The sequence below is a fragment of the Diplotaxodon limnothrissa genome, linkage group LG3 (genome assembly GCF_057381915.1).
Source record: "Diplotaxodon limnothrissa isolate DT_005_m linkage group LG3, D_limnothrissa_male_GT1.1, whole genome shotgun sequence".
Taxonomy (NCBI): domain Eukaryota; kingdom Metazoa; phylum Chordata; class Actinopteri; order Cichliformes; family Cichlidae; genus Diplotaxodon; species Diplotaxodon limnothrissa.
The window spans coordinates 20,007,730-20,024,152 of record NC_140598.1 but is presented as its reverse complement, the minus strand read 5'-3'; the positions used below and the strand labels follow the sequence as shown (position 1 = coordinate 20,024,152).

The 16,423-nt window shown below is 41.1% G+C and overlaps 1 protein-coding gene across 1 annotated transcript in view; it reads left to right on the top strand.

Annotated features, from left to right (window-relative positions):
• Positions 1–12,068: 12,068 nt before the first annotated feature.
• LOC146634818 (butyrophilin-like protein 2) overlaps positions 12,069–16,423 on the top strand; it is a 70,256-nt gene continuing 65,901 nt past the window's right edge. The window contains exon 1 of the mRNA XM_085378917.1: positions 12,069–12,105. Coding sequence (XP_085235043.1) covers positions 12,069–12,105 — 37 coding nt within the window. The remainder of the gene's footprint in view (positions 12,106–16,423) is intronic.

The following is a 16,423-nucleotide window of genomic DNA, read 5'->3' as shown; positions in this document are numbered from 1 at the left end:
TGAAAGCTTGAAGCTCCGCGCGTATGCTTCAGAATCCCTGCTTCAAAGTGTGATTTGTTTGGCCAGAGTCACGTGATCAGTGACGTCGAAGAATTCTTTAGAACTTAACTGTTTCGGTACCTGATTTAATGGTTCGAAAGGAAATGATTAAGTGATGGTCAAATGAAGCTTTCTGAAGCTCATTATTCGAAGCTGTTCAACACAGTCTTCTCTGATGACATCAGATGCCCCAAAATATGAAGAACAGCTTGAATCTACAAAATAAAATGAACTGGTTCGTTATGAATTTCCACTCCACAGAGTGGAGTTCACAATCTGATTTTGGGCCACCGTTGTGTTGCTTTGAACATGTATTTTTCGGGTACGTATTTCTGACCTGGGGATAGAATTGGTTGTTAAGTGGAAAGAAAAAATGTTTATGAACTTGTAAAGTAAAATCATGGTGCATTTAAGGTTACCCTGTTTGGGTTTCATTTAAGAAGAGAATTTGTATAACCTTGAGACCAGTTTTCCCGTGCTTCACTCGTGTAGCCTACATTAGTTTGAAGAAGAAAAACTTCCACGGGACTGCGATGTGAAAAGATATAACAAAAATGTATTCCACAGCTTGCAAATCTTCTTACAGGAGTAATCAGATTGAATTTATCCTCAACACAAAAAACTTGCTCTGTTCTCCCTGGTTGCAGCGTCCCTCCCACATCGCATGCACTCATTTCCATAAATCCATGTCAAGTTCAACAACAACAAATATAAAAATATATGAACTATATTAACTTGGCTTCCATAGAATTTGTTTCACTGTGCGATGGCCGAGTCTGTTTCTTATCTTGGAGATAATTTCTCCTGCCTCAGAGAAAATCATCTCACATGGAACAGAAGAGGCTGGAGTGCACAGACACTGGTAGAGATGCAGGTATATGGTCTTCCTGGGTCCCACAGACTGTCACCGAAAAAGAAGAAACATTTTGGAAGAGAGAAACATGATTCCAGCCTAAAACAACAGACAGAGATACTGTAATCATAAAATAATACTAATATTTTAAGGAACAACAAACACTGAAAATACACAGTAACTGTTTAAATCACTCCCTTCTCCACTCATAGAGCAGACACATGCTAAAGGTTAGCATCTTAAAGACTTCCTGTACAGCTCATGATGTGTATGATGTCCTCTCAGCCCCCCAGGTGGAGCAGGGGGCGAGTCTGTCCAGCTGCCATTCAGACATTCAGAAACATGTGTGTGTCTGACTGTGGGAGACAGTAGAGAATATGGCTGTGAGGTCTACAGCAAAGAAAGAAACATCCTGAGAGACACCACAGTGCTACTTAAGGTCAAAGGTGAGTGTGGAAATACAGTCCTTTGTGTGTGTGTTCAAGTTCAAGGTTCTTTATTTGTCACATGCATAGTTATACAAGTATAACACACAGTGAAATGTAGCCTGACACGCTCCTCGACATGTGCAAAAATTGGGGGGGGGGGGGGGGTGTAGAGGAAGAACATTATATATATATATATATATATATATATATATATATATATATATATATACATACATATAGTATATACACTGGGTGAATGTGCAGTAGTAGCAGCAAGCAGGTGAATTCTGTACATTAATATGAATAGACATCTGACTATTTTACAGGATAGACAATATAAACATATTTAAAATTAAAGGAATTGAAATGTACATTGTGCCTTGGTGTGTGTGTGTGTTTCTTCAGCTGTTTCATCATAAACATGGACAAGCCTCCTCTTTCAGGTGGAAACATCAACACCATTATTTTTATTTTCTCTTGTAGTAAAAGGATCGAGAACAAATTCTTCAGATAAAGTATTATTTGGTCAGCTTTTTCAGCCTTAACTCATTCACTGCCATTGACGTCTATAGCCGTCAATTGCAGTGTATGAGTCAATGGGTTTAACTCATTCACTGCCAATGGCTGGCAGTGAATGAGTTAATATTTTTCTGAAATTCCCTGGACTCTTTGAGGAGTGTGACATGCATGGATGATGAAGGATGAAGAGAGCCTGAATATTAGTTTAAACTCTATGTTAACATTCGCTTTTTTTCCCGCCAAATCTCCGGCGTCTGACGTCACCTACAACATGGGTCGCTTACCTTACCCGTCACTTCCGTCACTTACCGTCCTCTGTGGCGTCAATTCTGACTGACAAATGTGTTGCTTTCTTAGATCAGTTCGCCTGCTTCACTTTGTCAGTCAGCTTCTGTTTAAGTGATTTGTTGATTCAGCAGGTCTGTCAGTAATCAGGCCGGGCTGTGTTTAGTGAAACTGAGCTCAGCTTTCTAAAGAATGTGTTTAATTACACTTAATTCATGATTTAATAAAGAGGAGCAGTTACAGGATGATCACAGCATGCCTAGTGTTTCCTACCTCCCTATCTTGCTGCACAGCTCACATCTTTGTGTCTCTTTTGTTTCCATCAACACAGGACTGGAGCCTATCCCAGTTGTCTCAGGGCAAGGGGAAGGGTACACCCAGTCTGTCGCTGGGCTAACACATACAGAGACACAGACAACCATTCGCACTTGGATGACTTTTCACGCTCACGTTCACACAATTTAGACTTCAATTATGTTATAACCGCTAACTGGATGTCTTTGTCTCTTGTCGGAGGAATTCGGAGTACCCAGAGAGAACATGCAACTCCACAAAGAAAGACCACGGCCTGATGGTGGAATTGAACTCAGGACCTTCTTGCTGTGAGACCACCATGCTGCCCCACAGTGGCAAACATTATACACAAATGGAGAAAACTTGCAACAGTAATGAAGCTTCCCAGGAGTGACTGGCCAACAAAATGACTCCATGAGTGCAGCAACGACTCATCCAGGAGGAAACAGAAGAACCCAGAACAACATTAAAGAACAGCAGGTTTCACATGTTTTAATCAATGTCCGAGTTCATGAGACAAAGAGAAAACCACTGCTGATCAAAAAGAACAAAAAGGCTCGTCTCACATTTGCCAAAACCTCTTGACTGACGAGACAAAAGTTGAACTTTGTGGAAGGTGATTGATTGATTGATTGATTGGTAATTTATTTCAGCATGTGAACAATATACAGGTACATTTAGAAAAGAAAATAAGAGAGAAAAAAAATACTATACAAATTACATACAAAAAACCGTTCTGATTAATTTACATGTTGAAAGGGAAGAAGTAAACACTTATTTAATCCCACCCCTTTGCCATAAATTATCAGTTAATATTTAGTCAGCTTCCTTACTGATATAATTTGTAATAAAAATAGTTAACAGATTTCTGATATACTATATACTATAATATCACATGAGTTTTGTTTTGTTTTTTTTTAAATAGAGACATTCACTTAATTTCAATATTTTCCTTTTTTATATAGTTTGAGAAGATCATATTTTTATAACTGTTTTTGAACAGTTTTATGTTTGGACATTGCTTTAATTCCATATTCATTTGGAATTTCACTAGATCGTCAATTTTCAATATTTCAGACTGCAAAAATAGTGAGTTTGTATGTTCCCTATAACCTGCATTGTAGATGATTCGAAACGCTTTTTTTTTGAAGAGTAAAAAGTGAATGTAATGTGGTTTTATAGTTATTGCCCCAGACCTCTGCTCAATAGCTTAAGTATGGTGAAACCAGTGAACAGTAGAGAATATGAAGTGATGTTCTGTCGAATACCTGTTTTGCCTTGTTTAGTACTGCAATGCTACGTGATACTTTGGAATGAACATATCTTACGTGAGCTCTCCAGTTAAGTTTTTCATCTATTATTACCCCCAGAAATTTATTTTCACTGACTCTTTCAATATCAACACCATTTATTTGAATCTTTGCATTTGTATTTACTACTATTTCCAAATAACATAAGTTTAGATTTATTCAAATTTAATGATGATTTATTTTTATCGAGCCAGAACTTCACTTTACTTATTTCATTAGTCATATCCTCCAATAAATTCTGCAGATCATCACCAGAGGAAAAAATGTTTGTATCGTCGGCAAAGAGAACCATTTTTAATACTTTGGACACTTTACAGATGTCGTTAATGTACAAGTTGAAGAATTTTGGACCCAAAACTGACCCTTGGGGTACACCACAAGCAATGTCCATACATAAGGAGCAACCACCATGTATTTTCACAAACTGCTTTCTGTCACTTAAATAACTCCGGACCCAATCTAAAGCTACCCCTCTGACACCATAATATTCCAGTTTTCATATTAATATATCATGATCTATAGTGTCAAATGCCTTTGTCAAGTCTATGAATAACCCAGCCACATATTGCTTTTTGTCTATGGGAATTGTGTTGTATTCTATTGAATCTAATAGTGTCAGTGATGTTGATCTGCTTGATCTGAATCCGTACTGACTCTCAGTGAGTAGTTTATGTTTATCTATAAATTTTTCCAGTCTGTTTTTAAACAGTTTTTCAAGAACTTTTGAGAATTGAGGTAGTAAAGAGACAGGCCTGTAGTTTGTGAAATGGTGTTTGTTTCCAGATTTGTATAGAGGTATAACTTTTGCTTTTTTCATTCTGTCTGGAAATCGACCAGTTTGAAATGATAAATCACAGATGTATGTAAACGGTTTTATAATAGCCTCAATGACTCTTTTAACCACTATCATATCAATATCATTACAATACAAAGATTACTGATTTTTACATTTTTTGACAATTTCAAAAACTTCATTTTCATCAACGGCTGTGAGAAACATAGAATATGGATTTCTGTCAATCAGTGTTCCTGTGCTTTCCCAGGATGAGCGATTGTTCTTGCTAAATTTGGTCCAGTTGAATACAACTGAAATGCTGTGGGGTGACGTTAAAAAGGTGGTTTATCCCTGAAGCCTCCAACTCTGCAAAGATGAGTGGGCCAAAATTCCTCCTCTGTAAAACACTCAGTTATCACAAACGCCTGATTGCAGTTGTTGTTGGTAAGGGTCCCCCAACCAGGTATTACGTTTAGGGGGCGATCACTTTTCACACAGGGCCGTGTAGGTTTGGATTATTTCTCCCTTAATAATAAATACCTTCATTTGGAAACCGCATTTTGTGTTTATTTGTGTTTTCTTTATCTAATAAGTCGGTGTTGTGGTAAGCTCTCAGAGGAGTTTTACCCTGCTTATCTGCAGGGAAAAACATGAAAATACAGTTAAAGGTCAAAAATGTCTGCTTTTGTTTAAACAAGTAAGAATTGTATTCATCATTATTCATTATCATTATAAATGGTTTTATGTCTGTGAAGGCTCTCAGTCATCCAGGTCATCGTAGTCTAAGGAGCTTGGAAAGAAAAGCGTCACACGTGAGGCTTAAGGATGAACTTGAAACCTTTTGTCCTCTACAGTGAAAGATGGCAGGTGTAGCAGGCCCCTGATTACTGCTAATAACGCCCATTGAATGGACTGATGATCCAAAAGGGTGTTTTCAGTCTCTCTGTACTGTCGTCAATAGACAACTTAAAAAAACAGAACAGAGAGATCTGCTCAGAGTGTCGTCCTCACAGCTCAGAGACACAAAGTCTCCTTCAAACAGCTGCTGGACTCGGAGGAAGACGAGCTGTGAGGCTGGAGTGAAACCTGCTGACTGAACTCTTTTACAAACATGTGAATGAATAAAAGTGCTCCACAGCACAGAAGCTCCAGCACACTCTGTCACAGCTTTCCTCACAGCTCGCTGGAGCCACAGTCCACATGTTCACCTGTGAAAAACAGGTGTCTGTCACAACCTGCGGTATCAGCAGTGTTGGGAAGGTTACTTTTAAAATGTATTCCATTACAGAATACAGAATACATGCCCCAAAATGTATTCTGTAACGTATTCCGTTGCGTTACTCAATGACAGTAACGTATTCTGAATACTTTGGATTACTTAATATATTATCGTGCTTTTTACAACAACGTGAATGTACTATTGCTGTGTGATTTATTACTATTACTGAAGGTCCGCGACTCCGAACTGTAGTAAAGGGACCTCTGACTAATACGGCGGGGTCCCTGTCGGCTCGTAGCCGAAAAATAGCTTTACTTTGTTGTCTGGGTCAACTTTGCTAGCAGAGACAGAGAGAGGCGTTGAAAGACTGCTCCAACGGAACTTGTTGTTTTCGGAGGAAAACACGAACACGGTGTACAGTCGAGTCTTAATAGCTTACTTACAACTGGGCTCGTCAGGCACTCTTCTTGGCTGCAGTGGTTATTATTATATTTACATGCTTCCAGCTCCCGTTTTTCCTCGACGACAACTCGTACCTTTCCACTCCCCTTTTTCTCCCTCCTCGCGCTCACAGACCCATAACGTGTATGGCAGTCCATTCTCCCTGCAACACGGACTACACTGCCCATGATGCTACATTCTTTAGAGCTATGCTTGTAGCATTCTGCCTGTTAGCTTAGCACAACAACAACAACAACGAAAAGGCGCTCTCTCACCCAGGAAACACACAGTCGCAGAGAGAGAGAGAGCGTCACCCTGTAACCATGGCAACCGTAACGCTGCCGCCTGCAACAACAGAACGTAGCTGTCAAACAAAACCCAAACAGTCCTGACCCGCGACAATATGAAACAGGAAAGTACCCCGTGTAATCCATTTATTTCAACAAAGTAACTGTATTCTGAATACCACCTTTTTAAACGGTAACTGTAACGGAATACAGTTACTCATATTTTGTATTTTAAATACGTAACGGCGGTACATGTATTCCGTTACTCCCCAACACTGGGTATCAGCAGGGCACTGATCATCATATCTCTCTCTTCTGTTTTACCGGGGCGGAACTCATGGTGGGTTCACGCCCTTGGCCCACGCCTTCCTGGATTGGGAACACTTGGGCCCCATCAGACCAGCTGGTATTTAAGAGGGAGGAGGTCAGCTGTGGTTTTTTTAGCACCCGCCTCGGACGCAGCCACGCCGTCTCTCTGCCAGCATTCTGTGCTCCATCTCACTGTGGGCACACAAAAACACATCTCCCTCATTAACACAGTCCCGTATACCTGTTGCCTCCTCGCCTCCGTGCCGCCCAGAGAGCTCACCGTGTCACCCCTCCTCTGCAGCAGGCCAGCAAACCACGCCCCAGCCACAATGATGTGAACTGAGATTTACTTCACCTGCTAACAGCACACCTGTAATACGACTACAGGGCCCTGTTTCAGGAAGCCGGTTTAGAAAACTCAGAGTGAAAAACGATACGCAGGGTTGAGTAACCCTGAACTGTCCAACTCGGAATATTCCGTTTCAGAAAGGCTGATAACAAGTAGTTCAGTCAACGCGGAGTTGCTTTAACCCCAAGTGAAGCGCGCGGACGAGGATACATAAAGCCCTGATAAGCGGAGCACAGATTAAGCGAGTCACCATGGAGACGGAGGGAAAGAAGGCGCGGTCAATGTATCTTACAGCGCTTGAGGCCGAAATTCTGATGGCAGCATATGCCGATAACATGCAAATTCCGCGGAAAAAAGTAACACAGCCTCAGCTGCAAAAGCATGCATGGCAAAACATAGCCGACAGAGTCAATGCGTGAGTGTTAATATAAACATTGATCGAGGGATTTCCACCCATTTAACACGTTATTTTATCATATGTTATTTTATTTGTTATTTTATACATTTTATTTTGTGATGTGATGTGAGCGCAGGTGCAACCCAACAGGCCCCAAACGTGCCTGGCAGCAAGTAAAAATGAAATATAAAAATATAGTCCAAACAGGTAAGGTGTAATTGTATTATGAGCCATAGTGCTTGGTCTGTTTGTCCCATGTAAATCAATTGCAGTTAGAGGCTACATTAATTTTCTTTCTGTAAGCACTTATTGAAATTATCTGAGCACATTACAAGTACATATTTGCTTACTCTGTATGCTCAAATGTGGCCCGTTATAGCCAACAGAAAAAAAGCGGAGGCCCGAAAAACAGGTGGGGGTCCTCCACCACCACCACTCACAGAGGCTGAGCAGTTGGCCCTCAGCCAAAACAGTGGGCGCCCTGTGGCCGAAGGCATCTCTGCGGGGACATCCTCTGAGTCAATAACCCCGCAAGACACAAGTGCCTACATAAGGGGTAAATTCAAAATAATACATGATGTGCATACATCCTTTCTTCACAGTCACCTTTGCAGTGCTACTCATTCATTTGATAAACTCTTTACCATAATGGATTATTTTGTAGTGAAGTTATTTTCCTACTGATTTTGCCTTCCCTCAGTCTTGGTTGTCTTTGAGAGCATAATGACAATGAAGTGTAAGGTGCTTGGTATGTTTGTTAATTGCCATTTGGTCCCTTGTAAGTTATAAGTGACCTGTATAAACCTCATATTCTATCAGTTGATGGTGATGGTGTACTGCATCTGGTGCAGCCTCCTGTTGAGCCAGACCAACATGCAGTTGTGAGTAATACTCCACAGATTATATGAGTTTACAGTAGAACAGCAATGTTGTTAACTTCTTTACTACAGGAAAATAATGAAGAAACATTGACAGCTGTTAAGGAGGAGGAAGCAACAGAGACACTTTATGAGGTTTACATCTTTTAATACTTTGTGTACAGGAAACACAGGCGACCAATAAAGCCAGTTGAACAAAAAATCTGTTTATTCTTCTTTCAACATGTTGAGGTGATGGGTCAAAGGAAATGATTGTGACATATGGTGTCTCTGACTGCGCTTCCATCTTGTATGTCCGTGGGAGGGTCAGGATGTTCATGGTTTGGATCACTGCTGATGTTTGGTTCAGAAGGACAGTGTTCTCCTCTAATTGTGGCAATGTTGTGAAGAATCACACATGCCACAATAATGTCACATGCCCTTTCTGGGGTGACCCTGAGTCTTTGCAGGCACTGGAACCGGGCCTTAAGCATTCCGATAGTCATTTCAATTCTGGCTCTTGTCCTGCAATTAGCCAGATTATATCGCTGCTGTGGGCCCGGTTCAGGGTCAGGGTAAGGGGTAAGCAAATAGGGTAAACATGGATACCCCCTATCACCAAGCAAGTAGCCAGTGAACTCTCCTAAGACAGAAGGATACACTTCAGTTCAAATGTCCCTGAAGCAATTGGTCTTTATATATTTTAAAGTATTCTCAACTCACCATGTCCAAATTTTGTGCTCAGTGTACATTCACGGAATATTTGTGATAATGTTGGCAGCATCACATATGATCTTCACAGTGCAGAGAACACAAATTAGCATCCATTACTATAATGAAATAATTTGTTAGTTTGACATGCTACAGGGAACTATGTACCTGCACATTAATGCTGTGGAAAGACTTCCTGTTCACATAGTCTCCTTCATTTACTGAAGGAGCAATGATTGGAATGTGAGTGCCATCTGTACAGCCAATCACGCCTGGGAACCCTGAAAATAAATGTGCAATTTAAGTAGTAGTCCAAGTATCACCACATCATACATTAAGTTTTGGTCATCCTGATACCTGCAATTTTGTGGCATCCCTCTTTGATGAATCTTGTGGGTCTGTGACCGGGGAACACCACAAACGAGTACAGGAGACGTTTCAGTGCAACTGTAACATTCCTGACTGCCCGACAGACGGTAGCCTTGGAAACGTGCTCAGCGTCACCAATATTATACAGAAAGCTCCCGTTTGCAAGAAACCGAAGTGCAATACAAATAATATGCAATGAACTGAGAGCATGTCCGCGATGTGTCACATGCGTAATATATGGCCTGAGGATGTTATCCACATAACTTATTGATTGTGCTGAGAAACGGTAACGTTCGCACAGAAAATCATCAGGAAATGATAAAATGTCCAAACGCGCTCTGATCACTCTCTCCCGGCGGAGAGCTCTGCGGAGAATTTGGGCTTCACGATCTACTGGCTCTTCAAGGAAGTGGCACGCCATGTCCGACACTTCCTACTGTCAGGTTTCCGACAAAGGGGCGGAGACAGTCAGGGTTAGTTGTGGTAAACCTGCTAGGGGGCAGGTTAGCTTCACGGCGTGTGTCGTCATAGTGACTCACTCAGGCTGCAGCTGAACTCGCTTTATGAAACCGAAAACCCAGAGTTTTCGTTAACTCAGGGTATACTTACTCAGTTTTTCCACTAAACCGGCTTCCTGAAACAGGGCCCAGGTGCTGGAGGTGAAGCAGGAGTCAAACACTGGAGACTTTAATCTCGTTGTGTTTTTTGGATTTACAGAGCAGTGCTGCCCTCTAGTGTCTGCAGGAGTACACTGCCTTTGAAACACAGTGACACGTCCTGTATAATTACAGTCAGGGGCAGAGTGAACAGTGAAATTTACAGATTAATGTGAAATGAGTTATCAGGCTAAGAGATCATGTCTTAATAAAGTGCTGGGCCTCCACACTGCTCTGGAAATGCTTCAGAGCTCTTCAACATCTCTGAACTGGAGGGACGAACACCAGAAGATCCTCCATCACCTGCTGGTTGTGAGCTGCTGAGGAGCGTTTTCTATTAACTGGTTGTTAACTGGTTATTAACAGGGCCCAGGGGAGCGTTGGTGTGGTTGCTGATGCTTCGTTGCACGGTGGGAGCTCTGCTGGGTGTTGAGGTCTTAGTCTGTTACAGTCTCTCACCATCATTTTCAAGTATGTTTTATGAGAAACATACATAGAGACACTCACAGTCTCTCACACTCACACATCTATTAGATAAGCACGTTTGGTCAAACAGCTTTTTGTTTTTTCAAAAATTAAATATATCCGCAAACCATTGGATTTAAAATGAACAGTTAAATAAAATAAAATTAATCACAGATGATCAATGTTTCATTACATCATTAATATGTGTATTTAAAGATTTGGCCTCTGTTACTTAGCTTGTATCACTGAGACTTTTACTGCTTAAATATAGTAAAAGTATGTAGTAAGTAGTGTAAAATGGAAACTCAGACATCAAACAAAACTTCAACTTCTACATTTAAAAAAGTTCTTTATCATAAGCAGAGTGCTTACAAATCTGCACCTGATGGTCCATGTTTGGAAAACTTATTTTCTGTAACTCTAAAAAGCAGCAGTTTTTCTGAACAACATTCTCCTTCCTTCAGTTTAGCAGGAGGTCCTCTCATGGATGATCTACAGTGACATCAAAGATCAGCTCAGAAATGACAACAATCCTCATGGAGAAAGAATCGTGTAGAAGTATTTAACATCAGTGCTAGAAGATGGCTGTGAGGCCACATCGATGTGCAGCTGAAGCATGATTTCAAACAGATATAAAGATTCAAAAGTGACCCTTAAACACAGAATGAGATCACAGGATAGCAAACTTTTTCTTTAATTTCAAGCCCCACTGTGGGCTGTGGAGCTCCATGTTTGACACGGACACACAGGTCAGAGCGGCTGCTGCCCTCTTTAATGCTTCTTATTTGGACTGTTTCACACATCAGTGTCAGAACTCCAGAAATAGTCAAGCAACTTCAAGAAGTCCAGATGCTTTTCTTTATTTCCAAGCTTCCAAGGTTATGTCAGATCTCAGATTTATGAAGGTTATGACTTAAATGAAAGTTAATGACAGGTTATGATATTACTGTAATTTGTTAAGGCATTGCCATAACTCTCATTATGTTTATGTATCTAATTAATAAATATTTAGTTATTATTAATCTGTGGCAGATCTTGTTACTGCCACATGAATCAGATTTTAACAGGATGTGTTTAAATCTCTCACCAACATAAAGGCTGAAGCTTTGAATTATAATAATATAATAATAAGTACAATAATCATTGTTTATAAGGCATATTTTAAATAGAAACACTTTTATAATTTCACTTCCTGCATGAAGGTGATCACAGCTCCATGAACTATTCCCACAAACATCACTGAGCCTCAGACTTTCTTTAACAGGCCTGTCAGACCACAATGATCCAGCTGTTTGTGTTCATGTGCCACATTTATACGTTTTATTTAAAATCTACTTCACACACATTTTATTATCTGATATCTGCGACACACGGAGACTTCCTGTTAAACAGAAAGTAAACTTTGTGCGTGGGCGTGTTTGGAGCTGCAGGTGTGTCCAGCTGTGGGTTCGTTGGGTTAGCAGAGGATTTAACGGGACTTTGTGTCGGTTTGTTTTTAAAGGAGGATGAAGACGCTGGTGGTGCTCCTGCTCCTCATGAACGGTAAGAAAGTCTCTGTTTAACCTGCAGCAGCTCCGCAGACGGTCCTCTGTGAGCGGAAGTGTTACACTCAGGTGCAGCTCGCGCCTCTGACGTCATGAAAAGTCACACAGTGTTGGAAATACAGATTTAATGATGAGGCTTTAATAGTAAAAGTATGAGGGAAGGTTAGAAACAGACCAGACTAACAGACTGTAGACTTTGTAGTCACAGATTGGTATGGCAGAGCTAGCTAACCATGCTAAAGTAGCCTCGTGTCTGCTCTGTTTCCGGTGTTGTGCCAAAGTAGTTACCCCCGTCAAAAAAGCTGAGTGAAGCTGACCCCCCACCCACTTGAAAAGTAAAGGCAAATAGGCGGAGCGGTTAGTGCTACGTTTGTGCAGATTTGTGCAGGTAAAATTAGCGTTTGTGCTGCTACCGTTTCCGAGATATTAAACTTTATTTTATAGGTCATTCAAAGGTCACCATCCCCCCAGACTGCTCCAAAACGGGCCAAAATGGTTTTGGTTCACTGAGGTCATTAAAAAAGTCTGTGCAGTATTTGGGAGGCCTGTAAACATTAAGAAACACAACTTTGGATGGGGCCTTCAGCTGTAAAGCCACATATTCAAAAGACTGAAAACTTCCAGGAGATAGCTGCTTACATTGAAATGATTCATTAAATAAGACAGCAACCCCTCCTCCTCTCCTGCTCGCCCTGACCTCACTGATAAAACTGTAGTTAGGAGGGGTCGTCTCGATGAGAACAGCTCCACTGTTACTTTGGTCCAACCAAGTTTCAGTTAAAAACATAAAATCAAGGCTGTGCTCAGTGATTAAATCATTAATTAAACATGTTTTCCCAGCTAAAGATCTAACGTTTAATAAAGCCAACTTAAGTGTTTTAGAGGTATTACTTGTCCCCTCGTGTTTGGGAGCAGTCTGTGGCACACAAGGTATGTTTACTATGTTTAAAGATCTTTTAGAGTGCACCTCTCTGTGTTTTGACCAGGCCACATGTCTCCTGTCACCTAAAAGTACAGAAATTTTAAAACCTTCTAGTAAACAGGGTCCCAGCTTCTCCTGGGAAAAGTCATCACTGCCATAATCCTCACAGCCCGGACCCTTCACACATCACGCATCAGACTGCGGAGACAGGGCATGAAGGTGGTAAAGAGGAACTAAGGGGGGCGAGGCTGGGCAATGTGACTTCGATTGCTCTGTTGAGGGTAGGGCTCGATGGCGAACCTTTGGCCGCTCTGGTGGGGGGTTTATGGGGGACAAAAAGGGATTGGGACGGGGGGTAGATCTGAGCCCAGCATTGACCCGCTCCATCATCTCCTCAGTGAATTTCAGGTGTGGGGAGGAGGGAGAAAGGGAGGGGGAGGAGGGTGATGGCCTGTCAGGGGTTTGGGGGACTGGGGAAGGTCGTGGTCCCTTGTCCTGGTTGTTGGTGTTGTTGAGAGAGTTGGAGGCAAATAGGGACCCCTCTTCTTGCCTTAGATGTCTCTCCTTTCTGAGGCTCTTCCTCAGATGCCATGGATGTCTCTCCTTTCTGAGGCTCTTCCCGGGTGGGGGCAAATGGAGCTCCTCCTCAAGGTTTCTGCTGGGCTTTGTCTGTTCTTGGAGTACTGTTTGTTCCTCTTTATGAGATAACTCCTCGTTTATCTCAGCCTTGGCACCAAGCACAGATGGATGACGTATGGAATAAAACAAGTTGGAGGTGAACAGTTTCACCCCTGACTTGTTAAAATTAAATCCATTTGCTTTAAACAGATGCCTGCGTTCCCAAAAAATATTAAAGTTGTCGATAAAATGCACTGAGTGGTCAGCACATGCTGATATAAGCCATTTAGTCCAATTAACAATCCCCTCTGCTACTTAACTCGCCAGATCAATGGCCCAGAACTCTAAGTGATTTGATGCTGTACTCTTAAAAAGTGTATAATTCCATATGCATAACGGGGTCTAGTATGTTATCGTATGTGAATGGTGACTTGCAATTTAATTTTCTGGACTCATGATGGGGCTGTCGATGTTAAATTCATATCGAGATGGTATTTCTTTGATTTAGTTGATAATCAGCAGCAAATTCTTTTTTAAATAACAGGATGAAAATGCATGAAGTACTAATGAAGCAGCATGACCATTGATTCTAAAAATTGCTCAAGGATGGCCAACATAAGTTTTTATTACGCAGTTTCAAAGCCCTTTACCTAAAAACAAATAAAAACATGATATCTGTTAGGTGTGGCTGTGTGCAGGCAGGAATAGGACCCAAGGTGCAGACTCCGGAGACAGACGTGAACTCAAAAAAGGCTTTAATTTAATACTCAAAATATAACAAAACTAAAAAAAAACTCAAAACAAACTTAAACTAGAGAAATGACAGAACACACAGCTAAGAAAACAGTAGATCGCGACACAGACACTAAGAAACACAGGGCTTAAATACACAGAAGGAGCAATCAGGGAATGAATAACAGGAGGGAAACACAGCTGGGGCAAATCAGAACTGACGAGACAAAAGGAAGTGTAAACTGAACACACTGAGATAAGACACAGACCTTCAAAGTAAAACAGGAAACACATAACACAGACTCACATGCAGGCACTACAGAGGGAACAGAGACGTGGGACCAGGGCAGACACAAACACTGACTGAACACGGGGATATAGGAACTTAGGATACACATAGATGCGAACTAGACAAGGGGATGCAGGTGATAGGGGAGACAGAGCAACTAAAGAAGACAGAGACATAAGCCATAAGACAGAACTCAAAGAAACCAAAAACTAGACAGTATAAATAATATCGAGTTTCCCCACTGGGAAAATGATAGGAAAATGATTCCCCACTGATAGGAAAATGAAATATCGCGATAGAATGGGAGTAAAACGCGCATGCGCAGTGCCTTTGTTTTCATACGCACATGGCCGATTGTTGAGTGAAACAGATGAACCAGAATTGGTTTGTAAAAATGGTGCAACTTCAGTGATGTGGAACTGGTTTGGTGTTTGTCCGTCAGACACACGACAAAGCACATTTTTTTGCAGAACATGCAAGCGGCCGTCGTTATTGTCGTATTTGTCGGACTAAGATGCTCTTAAATCTGGGAGTAATCTGGGTCCTAAACTCCGTATTCTTCAGGTCAAACGAACACTGCAGCATCACTGAGAGTTAAAAACTGTCTCAATTCTTTCATCTTTAATAAAACGATCAGCATTGCTGCTTAACCAGGTGAAACTATGAAGTTTAACTTCCAGGCATCCATGAAAACACAATTTATTACATTTAACGGAGTTAGAAGTTAGCAGGAAGCTAGCGGAAGTTAGCTCGCTAGTTGCCTAAGCATGATATAGCATGTTCTGACAGAGATTTCTGGAAAAATTCAAACGTACAGCTCTGCTATCACTTCCAACATAAATGAAGACAGGAAACTAAACAGCAGTGACGTTTGTAGGGTTACTGAAGTTGGGCTAGCTGGTATATAATGATGTGCTACGTGACCGCTAGTGACACAGCTATGTTAGCATAACATAAACAGTGAAGCTGGAGGACGAACACTAACACTTTTCCACTTATAAAAGTTAACGTTAAAGTTCCTGATAGAGACAAATGCAATCGCATGGCAGGATGCTGTAAACGGACCAAACTTCAGTCAGGAGAACAACTGAGATAATCCATCCACAATACGAGGTTAGTCATTAATATACTGCAACAACATGGGAATAGAGCAGAATTCATTCATTAATAAATCAATGGTACAGAAGTGGAGGAAGCAAGAAGAATGAGTTTAATAAAGTTTGATTTATCTGACTGCTTTGTTTCGCTTAATGTGCCTTATAATCCCGTGCACCTTATGGTCCGAAAAATGCGTACTGCACACTGCAGTACGCATGTTGCAAAGCACCTCTTTTTAACTTCAGTGGATATTATACATGGTTATGCTCAGGATATGTCAGCCCATTTCTACTGGAAATGCCTCTTGGTTAAACTTTCAGCAAGGAATTTGCATTTGCATTGTTACATTTTTATAAAGCTTTAATGTACATAAAAACCAGCTTCTTGTTTAAGTGAAAATAAATGGAATGTTGTCTTTTTGCGCTAGTAATGTTGTGGAGTTGTATTTTGTCTCGCATCAATTATATCGTCAGTTATATCGTTATCGCAAATTTTCAAATATATATCATGATAAATATTTTTGGCCATATCGCCCTGCTCTTAATAAACAGACTTAATAAACTAATCCGTAATGCCAGCAATGTTGTGGGGATGGAGCTGGACTCCCTCAAGGTGGTGTCGGAGAGGCGGATGCTGTCCAAGATAAAGACAATGTTG